At 37.9% G+C, this 13,734-nt stretch overlaps 2 protein-coding genes across 4 annotated transcripts; both read left to right on the top strand.

The window, feature by feature from the left end:
• The first annotated feature begins 141 nt into the window (after positions 1-141).
• Positions 142-3,358, top strand: pxmp4 (peroxisomal membrane protein 4). The gene is made up of 4 exons (XM_086087597.1): positions 142-994; positions 1,142-1,204; positions 1,728-1,926; positions 2,658-3,358. Exons 1-4 carry the CDS (start codon positions 882-884, stop codon positions 2,925-2,927), a joined length of 645 nt encoding a protein of 214 aa, XP_085943723.1. The 5' UTR covers positions 142-881; the 3' UTR covers positions 2,928-3,358.
• Positions 1,904-13,682, top strand: tgm5l (transglutaminase 5, like). 3 transcript variants are annotated; one of them, XM_086087593.1, is made up of 14 exons: positions 1,904-1,926; positions 4,989-5,171; positions 5,920-6,153; positions 6,367-6,485; positions 6,565-6,693; positions 7,854-8,031; positions 8,112-8,247; positions 9,044-9,147; positions 9,278-9,517; positions 10,250-10,318; positions 10,403-10,603; positions 11,233-11,390; positions 12,647-12,783; positions 13,136-13,682. In XM_086087593.1, exons 2-14 carry the CDS (start codon positions 4,997-4,999, stop codon positions 13,284-13,286), a joined length of 2,031 nt encoding a protein of 676 aa, XP_085943719.1. In that variant the 5' UTR covers positions 1,904-1,926; positions 4,989-4,996; the 3' UTR covers positions 13,287-13,682. The 3 variants fall into 3 exon arrangements, with proteins under 3 accessions (XP_085943719.1, XP_085943718.1, XP_085943717.1); XM_086087592.1 differs by lacking the exon at positions 1,904-1,926 and adding an exon at positions 3,794-4,899 and having other exon boundaries at positions 4,986-5,171; XM_086087591.1 differs by lacking the exon at positions 1,904-1,926 and adding an exon at positions 3,794-4,899.
• Positions 13,683-13,734: the final 52 nt, after the last annotated feature.

The raw sequence follows: 13,734 nt of genomic DNA on the forward strand, positions 1-13,734 counted from the left end.
TTTGTGATTGTGGCTTGAAAGTGCAACACGGGTGGCCCTAGTTTTATAGGGCATCAGGTATGGTCATTATTGGGTTGTTTCCCCTTGAGGATCAACATTACATGCAAGTCAACCTTATTTAGAAAACGTCAAGATTTATGAAGGTGGCATAATTATGCCAGGCCACAACATTAGGTACGCCTGCACGATATTTTGATCAACGTTCATGTTAATTATTAGTAGGAATGGCTTTAGTATTACCACTGCAGATATTGTGGCGATAATAACTCTTTTGTATGAAACGGAAATTTAAAAAAGAAAAAAAGCATATATTCATATTATGTCAAGGTTTAGGCCTACTTTGTTGCGGCTGCTGAAGTTGTTACTCACACATACTGTACCACATAAAAATCATTTCACAAACCTCTCCTAATTGGTTTGATTACCTGTGATTAGGTGGAAATCGTTTTTTTTTTTTTACTCAAACGGTTACCCCTCAATAAAATGCCTTTAAGATATGATCCACTTACATAACTCACTTGATAATAGGATATTCACGTCGGTACTACGTACGGTAGCAGCCTTTATTTGTCATTGAATGTTGCAAATACAACGAATGTCGGCTGCAACTACTGTACAAAGAGTAAAGCAAGTAATTGTCCTTTCACCGTCTAATTCGACATTACACCTTATATTAACGTCAAGCTCACCGATAAAAGGACCGGCAATAAAATCATTTATAGTAAAATAAAAATAGCGTCTTGTCGCAGTTTGATTTTATTTTCGATACAGGAACGATATAAATTGTTGTGTTTCCAGACGGCACCATTTCAGAGTTGCACCTTATTGTATGTGTGCAGCGTGAATTTATTTCCGCCTAACAAGACCTGTCATTTAAAGTCATGGCGGTGTCAGAGATGCTTAAAACTTTACTTTATACTGTCAATCACCTTTTACAACAAGAAAAATACAAAGCAGCCTTGGCTGTTCTTAAAGGCTTCCGAAATGGCGCCGTGTGAGTGAGATTATTCAGTGTACTGTAGCTCAACTTGAAACTACTTTGTGAAGTGTTACAGATAGGGCAAGGACATGTTTATGTTTGTGTTTGATAATAACATTGAGTGCACTTGTACTTAATTTGTTGTCATTTTGTGTGTCCTAGATATGGAGCTAAAATCCGAGCACCACATGCATTTGTCATGACTTTTTTATTTCGGAATGGAAGGTAAGGTGTCAATAATTTTGTATGTAATCAGGACTGATACAGCAGTGATCCATAACTAGTTGCAAAATGTACAAATAATCACCCATTATTAGTTACCATTATAACCATAGCTGTTGGATCATTCCGAAATCATCTGCAAATTGATCTAGTCAGTTGGCTGGCTGCCCTGAGAGAAAAGGAGGTGAATACTTTTGCACAACCTACTTATCAGTTATTTATTAGAGAAAAAAAAGTTTACAATATTGTATACATTTCGGTCCACATCACTATTGACATTTCCGAACATCTGCTATTTCTACAATGCAAATGCTTCCTTCACGGTGTAAACAAACGGCGTAAGTATTGCTTTTGCCTGTGACTAGTATACAAACCAGGCGGATTGTTATAGTAGTCAAACATTTTTTCACATTTTGAAATGAAAATAATCCTCACAAATCAAATGACAACGATCCGAAGTTCAATGCTTTTACATGATCTCTTTTAGTCATTGATTCATGTTGTGTGCTTTTTCCTCTTCTAACAGTTTGGCAGGCAAACTCAGAGCCATTTTGAAGGCCACCTACACACATTCGCGCAACCTGGCGTGCTTCGTGTTCACGTACAAGGGTCTGCAAGCCCTTCTAGAGAAATCCCAGGGCCGCAGTTTGCAGTCCCACTCCTTCATGGCCGCCTGCGTTGGAGGATGGTTGGTGTTTGGCGACAACAACAACATTAACAGCCAGGTATGACAGCTACTTTGTTCTTCCTCATTCTTTTTTTTTTCTTTTTTTTTTTAATTATTATTATTTTTTTGTTCTTCCTCATTCTTTTTTTTAATTAAAAATTTTTTTTTAATTATAATTTTTTTTTTGTTCTTCCTCATTCTAAGTAGTTTTATATTACATAATCTGTTCCGTGGGAACTTTTTTTTCCCGATAGGAGGTCATGTAAAGTGAGTCACACTGTAGCCATCATAAACCCTTTATTAACTGTCCAGGACAGGTGATGTTTTAAGTTATAATGTCACTTCAGATTTCTGTCATTCAAGTATTAAGATAATTTTGATTGCATGATGCAAACAAAGATATAGAACAATAAAAAAAAAAAATTAAAAAAAGCCTTTAACTTCTACAATAAAACTAAAAAACTGTATGGTACTTATTCTCTAACTAAAAAATAACAAAAAACTACTCACTGTATAATAAATTAAAATAAAGTAAAACTACTACTTCCTTTGACATCTATAGTAAAATAGCACACCTTTTACCTGAATATAAAACTAAAGTAAAACTCCTCGCTCTTTCATTGTAGACACAAAAAAAAAAAGAAGGAAACTACACACACTTGACCTTATAATTAACTCAAATAAACGTCTCATCTTTTGCCGAACTATCGCGCCTCGGACTGGAATTTCGAAGTCTGGCGAGATTTGCCGACATCTCGCGTCACCTCCACTGGTCTGCCGTGGTTGCAGATCAACATGTACTTGCTGTCCCGGATCCTGTTCGCCCTGTCGCGGCTAGCCGTGGAGAAAGGATTGGTCCCGCAGCCTAAACGAGACCCCTTCCCGCTCTTGGCCACCCTGGTGTGGGGGGTGGTCTTGTGGCTCTTCGAGTACCACCCGCACACACTGCAGCCGTCGCTGCAGTCGTCCATGAACTATCTCTACCACGACAGCAACGCGTGGCACGACATCTCGGATTTCCTGCTCTATAACAAGTCCAGGACTGCTTCTCGCAAATGAAGATTTTACCTGATTGGCAACTTGTCTTGAATAAGAGAAGAGGGCATGATCCACGCTAGGACGCTGTTCCATTTGTGAATTTAAGGTGTATATAATTGATGTGATATGAATGTTGTCGCCAAAGATTAAAAGACTGATTGACTTCTGTTGCCCGTTGGGTTCCTCTAAAGCATCAGTTCTTAAACCTTCTCTCCACTAACCACCTAAAAATAAAACTTAGCTCTCCAAGCATTGTTGTTTTGTGGAAAATGTAGCACATTTCAGTAGTTGAAGTCAAAAAGTCAAACTACAGTACTTCACACAGAGTGAATTGTTAGATTTTTGATTTTTGTTGTTATTATTAGTTTTAATAAATTGAGCTTTAATAAAATCATCTGCAATTAACTAATTGTCAAGAAATGCCACTATTACATAGAAACAGTTGAATTTTTTTTTTTTTTTAAATAATTTAATTTGGAATATTCTATTTTAACTCATTCACTGCCATTGACGGCTATAGACGTCAAAAATTAATTTGAACTATTTCTATTAGTTTAACTTTTTTTCCACTTTTGTTAACAAGAGTATGAAAACCTAGAATTATTTTTATTGTACATTTACAACTGATATAAAATGTGTGATTAATCGTGAGGTAACTATTGAAGTCATGCAGTTAATTACCATCAAAAATTTAAATCGCCTGACACGATTAAAAAAAAAAAAAAGGAAGGATTATTAAAAATTAGGGACGTCAGGCGATTAAATTTTTTAATCGTAATTAATCGCATGACTTCACTAGTCAACTCACTATTAATCACACATTTTATATATGTTCTAAAATTCTAGGTTTTCATGCTCTTGTTAACAAAAGTGGAAAAAAAGTTAAACTAATAGAAATAGTTCAAATTAATTTTTGACGTCTATGGCAGTGAATGAGTAAATGAGATACACCAGTGTATTTGACACCTATAATGGGTTCTGCATTCCACACGTAAAAAAGTAACAGTGCTTGAGAAATACTATATGTCCCTACGGATTAGGTTAGTCATTAAACTGCAAAAACAATAAAGAAAAAAAAATTGTAATTCATTCATATATCTGTGTATACAAAATTAAAATAATGTGAAATGAAATAATCCCATATTAAAGAAAAAATAATATGCTGTCATCTGACTCTGTTTTATTACATAATTTGCAAATAATATATTCATTGGGCCCGATATAGCTACAGTATGCGCTACAAAATATCAAAGTATATTCCCTAACAAAAAATAGGATTCTTTTTTTAAAAGTTATGAAAGACCAAACTGCTTATTAAATACCTGTGGTTGTACAAAATAAACTTGCTGGGTGTACGCCGCCGTCAATGCACAGTTGATTACTCACAAGGTTCACAATGGAAGCGCAGCGCTTTTGTTATTTCTCATGTATGTTGCAACGTTGTCTTTTCAGTTATGCGCGTCCTCGGCATTCCTTGTCGCGTCGTCACCAACTTCAAATACAGTAAAAAATAAGAATAAATAACTGATGATTGTCATCTAATTGATTCCCTGTAAATTTGAAGAACCCCGTTTAAAATCTGATGATGAGGGGAAAACCCTCTAAAGCAATTAACAAACAAATATAATATAAAGCGTGAGTAGGATTAGATGAGATTAGTTTTGATAACTCATAGCAGTATTTGAGGATGAGCGTGTGTGTGATCCAGTCGCAGCAGGAAAATCTTGTTAATTGACGTCACTCATAATTGATGTGCTGTGTATGCGATAACGTTTTTTGAGCATGATTAGTCACACTTTCCGGTGAATGTTACTGTTGCCCTCCAGCAATGCCATTTAGAGGCGTGTTCATAACACCGCTGTGTGTTGACAATGGAAACGACAAAAAAACGTGCCAATTTCCTCTGAATGGAATGGTGGAGGTGGGTGTGGCAAAGGCTTTTATAGCTGGAATAATTGTCTCGCCAAGCATGTGTCAACTGTCTGGAGTTAAGGTGAGAAGCTCGACATCTCTCAGTCTGTCTTCTCAACACAGCAATTTTTTTTTTCTAAATACAATTACATTTCGGCGTCTTATCAGCAGATTTCAGAATGCAGCAAGTGGACTTGGAAATTGGGGAGAACCTGGAACGCCATCGAACGGTCGGCTTCAGCCACTCCAAAGCTTTGGTGGTCCGAAGAGGGGCGTCATTCAAAATCAGCCTGCCCATGAAGGATCGGCCTTTTGACGCGCGCGCCGACACGCTGAGGGTCAAAGTCATGCTCGGTAGAAGTTTGTTTGTTTGTTTGTCATCTTCAGCACTGTATTTAAAATTAAGAGTTAAGACAAGCAATTTGGATTTAAGTTATAAAATATGGTTCATTGCCCTGTGAAGGAAGTTCAATATATGCATATAAATATTTTTATATATATATATATATAGGAAGAGAGAGAGACTGATGTGTTTTTTCAGGGCCAGTACCGATGCCTATTATTAGTAATCAATTTTTGAAGCTGATGTTAATTTTCAGTAAAAAAATATATATATTGGTGTCATTCAAATGCCAATCTTGACTTTGTTGTAATGTCTTAAAGCATTAATGCTTATTGAGCAATTTTTCAGATTTTTCAAAATGTCAAAGTTTTATTTTTTCCTCCAAATCTTAGACAATATACTTCATTTTAAGTTTCTTTAAAAAAAGAAAAAACTGTTCAGGGAGCTCCCAAAGTTATCAGTAAGTCTTAAAAAGTTAAATGGAATTTTTTTTTTTATGTCGAACAAAAACAAAAGGTTCAGAAGGTTCCCAGAGTCAACAGCATCTCTCAGTTCCCTAGATTAAAATGGATTTAGCTTGACCTTTAACCTGCTATCAGATTATTATAATTTTTTTAAAAGGCTGATACCGATATTCGTCAAAATGCCCAATATCGGTGCCGATTATTCTCTCATATTTAGTGTATTATTAATGCGTTTGTGAAAAATACTTTTTCAAAGGAAATGTCTCTAATTGTGTCTCCTTCGTTGTCTCCTCAGGCCGCCTGTACGTGACCATGCCCGTCTCTCTCTCCAAAAACTCTCCTTCATCCGGTTGGGCGGCTTTCATGGACCCCGAGGACCTGGACGCGACCAACCCGTCGGTGTTCATCTGCGCCCCCGCCTCGGCCTCGGTGGGCCGCTACACTTTCAAGCTGTTTGCATTCGCTCAGGACAAGCTGAAGTTTCGCGCCTTGGGCAAATTCATCCTGCTCTGCAACCCCTGGTGTCGCGGTGAGGCACACTTGACATATTTTATTTTATTTCATTTCTCTCAAAATACTGTGTGATTGTTAAGAAGCAAAGAAAGTATTATGCACACAAGCGGTTTCATCTTGAGAGCTGTTTCTAAAATGTTGATGACCTATTGATGACCCCGAAAATGATCATACATTACAATACTGGCATATTAAAGTATCAACACAACAAATGTTTACATATTGACAGCTGACAGCGTTTACATTCCCTTCGAGGACCAAAGGGAGGAATACATCCAGAATGACTCATGTTTGCTCTTCATGGGGACGGCTCGCAACGTAGTGTCCAGACCGTGGTCCATGGATCAGGTATGAAAATCAAAAAGCGCATTTATTATCTCCAGACTGGAGTCATTCTTCACTCTCTGTGTCTTTGTGCCTGCCAAAGTTTGAGCCAGACGTCCTGGAAGCGTGTCTCAACTTGCTCAGTGTCAGCCCTCAGCACCAGCGCAATAAGAAAATGGACTACCTGTACCGCAACAACCCGGTTTACCTCAGCCGGGTGGTTTCAGCCATGGTGAGAACACGATTAATCAGACAGCGTCGCCCGGGTATGCCCTTTGAGTCACCGCGGGTGACGTGACGACGTCAACGTCACTGCAAGCCCGTAAAGCAGGAACGGCGTCTGCTGGAGATGAACAATGTGTGCTGGGAGAAACCTGCTCAGCAAAAAAAAAAAAATAATAATTCTGGACTACTTTAAATGCAAACCAGGGAGTGAAACGCCACAATGAGCAAAATAATAATAATAGTAACAAAAATCAAAAGAAACACAATTAATCCGTTTTTCTTTTTCATTGTGGCATGATTTTTTAAAAACTTTTTTTTAAAACCTACTAACTTGGAGAGGAGACAAGATACATCCTGAAAATAAGATTAATATTTAAATAATAAATATTACATATGACAGTATGGAATCAGCTTTAGAAAATTAAAGCAACCCATCTTTAAACCCGCCAACTTCAATGATGTAAAAAAAATACTTTTAGAGAGAGTTAAAAAAAAAAAATTGTGAAAATAAAATAAGGAAAGGAAAAGGAATCACTACATGTGATGTTAGGGGTGGTGCAGCAGAAAAAAGAAAAAAATGAAATCTCATGTACACTTCTTTGAAAAAAAGAACATTTGTACAATGACATTCGCGGCGGATATGGCTACAAAATGCAAAATCAAGATATTTCAGTCCCTTGTGTTTGGTTGAGGCTTGAGAGTCACTGTTAACTTCTTATTGTTTTAAAGTTAATCTATGTTAAAACCAAACTTTTGATTTCTGAGCAGCAAAAGAAAAACCCTGAAAAAGATCCATAATTTTTTTTATCCTGCTTTGAAATTAGGGGAGGCGCAGCAGATACAGAAAAATTGAGGAAAAACTCATTTAAACCTGTTCACATAACTTCAGTGAGGTTATCAAACAAATTGAATGCTGATAACAACTCATGAAAATAAGATAACAGTAAATAAATGAAGGATGTAAGTTATTAATACAATTTAAAAAAAAGCAAATGAAAAATGCTTAACTAGCCTGACTGCTATTTGAAAACGCTAACAAAAAATATTCTATACTTCTTCCATCATCTTGATGGTGCTGCTTTTCAGCCGCTTCAGTTCTCCCTGACCTTCAACTGTGTGAGAGAACATTTTATTGATTTGGTTGACTTTTACTTGTGTCCAACCCAGATCAACTGCGAGGATGACCGCGGCGTGCTGAAAGGCAACTGGTCAGGTGACTTCAGCGGCGGGGTCCACGCGTCCTCGTGGACCGGCAGTGGAGACATCCTGAGGAGCTGGGCTCAGTCCGGGTACCGGCCGGTCAAGTACGGCCAGTGCTGGGTGTACGCCGCCGTCATGTGCACAGGTGACTACTCACAAGGTCCACAATGGAAGCGCAGCGATTTTTTGTTATTTCTCATGCGTGTTGCAACGTTGTCTTTTCAGTTATGCGCGTCCTCGGCATTCCCTGTCGCGTCGTCACCAACTTCAACTCGGCTCACGACACTAACGGCAACCTGGTCATCGAGGAGTTCTACAGCGAGACGGGAAAGAAGCTAAAGAGTACCAAAGACTCTATTTGGTCAGTAGGGAATGGGTCATTACTTGTTCAAACTGCTGGGTCGAAAATAACCCAATTTGGGTTAAAAAAAATATGGGGGCGGGGGGGGTAAATTAGGACTGGGCGATATGGCCAAAAAAATAAAATCGAGATTTTTTTTCAGTCATTTTGGACAATTACAATTTTAATGGATTTTAATTGAAGTAATAATCTATGATTTTAAATTATTTTTAACGTAAACTTAATTTATAGCTTATGCAATTTTTTATATATTTCTTAATTTATATATATGAATTATTATTTTATTGGTATTATTATTATTCTATATATTTTTAATGTAATTATAATTCATAATACATTTTTAATATTTACATTCACCTCAATTTCACGATTACGCAAATTTTCAACAATTACATTTTTAAAATGACGGTTAATCGAATTAATTTATTTTAATGCCCAGCCCTAGTCAAATAGACCCCTAACAACGGGTCAGTCCAATTTATTACCCAAATTGGGTTATTTTTGACCCAGTAGTTTTAAGAGTGAAAGTCTTTTCCGTTCACCTTTGCCATTTGCAAAAACCAAGCGCATAACTTGTCCGCTAGTATAATGCTAACACTCAATGCGAAACACCATTGATGGGCTAATGAAAATAAACTACCGTAATTTATTGTTTATTACTTAACATTGTAGTTAATGTAGTTTTTATTGCTATGTTTTTATAAACTAAAATAATGTCGAGTGTGTTTTTACTACAAAAACAATGCAGTAGTTTTTTTTTTCAAAAACAACAACTGTAACAACTGATCCCAAACAGGAACTTTCACGTGTGGGTCGAGTGTTGGATGACTCGGCGGGATTTGGGCGGCGACATGGACGGCTGGCAGGCTCTGGATCCCACCCCGCAGGAGAGGAGCCGAGGTTAGCAAACTACACCAACGCACAGACTCGAACCCATAACCTCACAAGCGTGAAGCAAACATGCTTAACCACTAGTGCACCGTGCTCTCCTGTCTTCTTTCCATCCAAACTCTTTTTCTACCTTCAACAGGTGTGTTCTGCTGCGGCCCGGCTCCCGTCAAGGCCATCAAGGAGCGCCGCATCGACCTCTTCTACGACATCCCTTTTGTGTACGCCGAGGTGAACGCCGACGTCCACACGTGCGTGATGAGCCAGGGCAGCGTGGTGAGCCGCAGCGTGGACACGGAGAGAGTGGGGCCGCTCATCTGCACCAAAGTTGTGGGTTGGCCCAGGCTGCACAACATCACCGGAGACTATAAAAACGTGAAAAGTAAGAGCCAAAAAGCTAACCGCGTGCGGTAATTATTATTATTATTTTTTTTTATCTTTTACATATCCCAATAAGGGGTGTTTTCATTTTACACTAGTTTTTTTTTTTTTATTATTATAAATTTTATAATATTTACAGTAATTTCTGGACTATGAGCCGCTACTTTTTTCACTTGCATTCGACCCTGCAGCTAAAACAAAGGTCATTTCCTATTGTGATTGGGCCACTTCCAGGTCACTTCCTGTTGAAACAGGTCACTTCCTGTTGATTTGAGGTCACTTTTGGGTCACTTCCTGTTGAAATCAGGTCATTTCCTTTTGAAAAATGGTCATTTCAGGTCACTTCCTTTTGAAATCAGGTGATTTCCTATTGTGATTGGGCCACTTCCAGGTCACTTCCTGTTGAAACAGGTCACTTCCTCAAGTCATATATTCCTTTTTTTCCTCTTTTTTTATTTTATTTTTTTTAACCTTTTGTGAGTGATGGGAAAATAAAGATTCATGAAGCACTTGCAATATTTTTTTACTCCCCTAAATGGTGCACTTAATTTAAAGATAACGCTAATTGAAATCGGTTCTATTTCCACACATCTTTAAACCAAGAGTGCCATCTAGAGGAGTCAAAAAATATCACAAGTGCATCATGAAGCCTCCTTCATCCATCCTTGGAATCCTTTCGTATTTTTTTAAGCCAAGTTTGTGCATTTTAAACCGCCATTTTCTTTCAAAACAGGCCCCTTTTCAACACTCTCATCAAACAGTTCCTCCCGCTCTGAGAGCTCCACGATAAGGCGAGGCAGAAGTAAGAAGCGCCATCCAAAATAATTCCGCCACCGTGACGTTTAAAAACGGCAACGTCTTACTTCATTGGTTGATCTCCTAACAGGCAAGATGGCCGCCATCCTGACATTGGATAAAACTCCAGTGGCCGGCGGGGTCATCCGCTTCACTTTGAAGGTCATCAACAGGCAGCCTTTGGCCAAGATGATGAAAGTCCACGTCAACGCGCAGATCAAAGAGTACAACAGCAGCCCTGCAGACACGTTCTGGGAAATCCACAGCATCGTACAGTTGGGCCCCCTGGAAGGTAGGCCACTGTGCCCTCCGAAAACCGCCAACACAAACATTTGTAACGTGTTTTCAATCAGGCAAATAACACAGCAGTAATAATACCATAATTCAATAGAATGTAATGTGCTCACCTTGGCCAGCAGGGGGTGGTATAATAGATATTCAGACATACTGCAGGCAGGGTTGATGCTGAAACAGAAGGTCGCAACTAAGCTCCCATAATATTTAACTCTTTTTTTTTTTTTTAACAGAGGATGAAGAATTAAACAAAGAATGTTTCTACCGTTTGTGTTAAAATACACTTTAAAAAAAAAGTTTAGTGTTCATTGATCGCATAACGATAGCGATGCTAGTTTGGTCAGCCTGTCAATAGCTTTTGCCATTAAGCATTAGCATGAAGCTAGCTGACTTTCATAAGGCAAAGTTATGTGTTATGTGTCTTCCTTTTTTTTTTAGTTTACAACAAACTTCAAATAAAATAGGAGTGACCATACATCTCTTAAGGACTCTTTTGAAGAATTGTTCACCAAAGTGACAGCTCTCTGACACAGCGTTAATAATATGTAAAGTTTTAATATTTAATCTCAATGAATTGCTCATTCAAATATAATGTCAATGTCAATGTGTGTGTTTGCACGTGTGCAGTGAAGGTTCTAAAGCAGCAGATCCTTCCGGGCCAGTACGAGGATGTGGTAGGGGACGACCTGGTCAACCTGGCGGCGGTTTTGGAGGACATGGCCACTCACGAGCGCGTGCTGGCGGTCGAGGAGTTCAACGTGGCCACTCCGGAGCTTGTCATTCAGGTACACGCACACGCACTGCCTGCCCCAATAGACAAACACATGTGAGTCACAATACAACAGATATAATGCTCTGTTTTCAGGTAACAACGTAAGCGGGTGTTTATTATTATGGTCATAATAGTTCGGTCTCGATTCGGTTTATTTATGTACATAGGTAGGGCAAAAATATGAATTACTCCTCTGTTGTGATGATGGTTCAACAGCAAAAACAAACACACTGGACCACGTAACTACAACGTAATTTGTTTGTAGAATCTTGTTCAATTCAAAATAGTTATTTTACTTAGAGTTCCGTTCCTACGCTGGCATTTCGACTTAAGTTGGATTTCACCGTTAAAGTCGATATTTACATCAAAAATACTTTGTACAGTAATTTTAAAAAACATATTTGCGCAACCCTGGACGGGGCGGAACCAATATTTTGTGTTTCCGCACGGACATTCATTGCTGACGGACGGCAGAGCGGAGCTAATTCAAACACGGAAATATGACGCGCCTGATGGCGAGCCAACCTGCTCGATGACGTCCGTTGCCGGAGGTGACAACAACACTTTAAATCACTTTAAAATGGCGTGATTACTGTGGGAAATTGACGAAAAAGAAGGTGCTACGGACGAGGCGCGGCCCTTTACAATTACATAAGTAAATGGTGAGGGAATTTTTCATGATTTAAATGTAATCCTATTAACAAGGTCCTGTACATAATACTAAATTGTAGTATTGCTGTTAATCCTGCTCTTCCATTGCATGCCAGGTTCACCTGTTTTGAAATGTGACAATGGAGGAAAAGTGTTTTGAATATGTAAAACAAGTGCAAATTCGCTCTATTTAATTGTATAGGATGGAATCCCAATTCTCGTGATTAATCTGTTGCAAAAGTCCAACCAAAACAAATCGTCACAAGCTCAAACCCAAGAAACAGGTGCGCTATGACTAAAGCTGTCATAATCCAATCTTTTTAGAATCAATTATCCCGTCGATTACTCCGGTAATCGCAATAATCCACGTCACTTTACACTCACACTCAATCATTGTTTGGCGATGTGTTGATAAAATTCAGGCAGCAAGCTTTGCTAAGCTAAGTTGTTAGATGGAGAAACTGCAACATGCACTAAGATAAATTTAACCGGTCATGACAATTTATTAGAAGATGCTTGGCTAACAAATATTGGCTCCAATGATCGATTACTAATAATCTGGAAAAAAAACCATCATTAACCTGTTTCCTCAGTTTTAATGCTTCTTCTCTATTTCAGATTGAAGACGAGGACAATTTAGCGCTAAACCGGGAGCAGAGTGCGAGTGTGACCTTCACTAACCCCTTTTCGCATCCCGTAAGCGGCGTGCTGAGCGTGTCCGGCGCCGGCCTCCTCCAAGGCCACGCCAACTTCAGGTAAGTCGCCATTTCCTTCTTCTTGAAACTCCATAACAGCAAGGATGTTTTGGATAGACACTTTTTTTATTAATTAATTAATAAATTAATTTTGAAGAAAACACAAGCGAGTTTCAGTTATCCAAAGAGATTTTTTTTTCTTCTTTTTATTTTTTTCTCTTTTTTTTCCTCTTTTTTTTCTTTTATTTTTTTTATTTTTTTTTTCAGAGAATTTTTTTTTTAAAAATAAAATAAAATAAAAAAATAAAATAAAAAAGTTATCCAAAGAGTTCACGAAAGAGCCAAAAAGTACAATTTGAAGTCAACACTATATTACTGATGACGTTAAAGAGATGTTTTTCTTGTTTTTCAGGATGTTCCCGCTGCGCCCGGGAGGAAGTGGAGAGCAGCACATCGCCTTCGTCCCCAGCATGACGGGAATGAAGATGCTTCAGGCCTCGCTGACCCTCTCAAACAAGTCCACCGTCAGAGGATTCAAGATGGTGACCATCCGCCGTATTTAGATCAAAAATGTCTTTTGATTTACCGTCAAATGTGAATGCAGTCGTTGTACACTTGCAATTTTGCTTCTTTTCTTCTTTTTTTTTAATTACCAAGGTGTGTTATTTTTGTTCATATTGAAATATCAGGCACATTTAAATGAATATAGCATATTTTTGTTATGTTTTTAGATAGAAATGGTATTTCACTTGTTTGATCTATGTGTGAAATGAAATTACAAAGCTATGGTAGGTTATTAAAAAGTAACAATTCATGATACAATTAATGCATTTGAGTTTTTTTTATCTGTAAATTTCAATGTATAATATTTCAGTTATTTTCCATTCATTCTTTTAATTATGTATGTATTATTTAATAATGTATGACATTGTATGTGGAAATAAAAATCACATTTGTTAGTTAACATTTCTGTCATTTATTGACTTATGAAGTCACATTTAACCAAATTTA

This window comes from Leptonotus elevatus, chromosome 10, assembly GCF_054856555.1.
Source record: "Leptonotus elevatus isolate MCC_2025b chromosome 10, RoL_Lele_1.0, whole genome shotgun sequence".
NCBI classification, from domain to species: domain Eukaryota; kingdom Metazoa; phylum Chordata; class Actinopteri; order Syngnathiformes; family Syngnathidae; genus Leptonotus; species Leptonotus elevatus.

Bases quoted from the DNA above. Each gene is read 5' to 3' on its own strand.
- pxmp4 (XM_086087597.1), top strand. From the start codon at position 882: ATGGCGGTGTCAGAGATGCTTAAAACTTTACTTTATACTGTCAATCAC. The intron at 1,205-1,727 runs GTAAGGTGTCAA...CTCTTCTAACAG, and splicing joins TTTTTATTTCGGAATGGAAG to TTTGGCAGGCAAACTCAGAG. The intron at 1,927-2,657 runs GTATGACAGCTA...CCGTGGTTGCAG, and splicing joins ACAACAACATTAACAGCCAG to ATCAACATGTACTTGCTGTC.
- tgm5l (XM_086087593.1), top strand. From the start codon at position 4,997: ATGCAGCAAGTGGACTTGGAAATTGGGGAGAACCTGGAACGCCATCGA. The intron at 6,694-7,853 runs GTGAGAACACGA...TGTCCAACCCAG, and splicing joins GCCGGGTGGTTTCAGCCATG to ATCAACTGCGAGGATGACCG. The intron at 10,319-10,402 runs GTAAGAAGCGCC...ATCTCCTAACAG, and splicing joins CACGATAAGGCGAGGCAGAA to GCAAGATGGCCGCCATCCTG.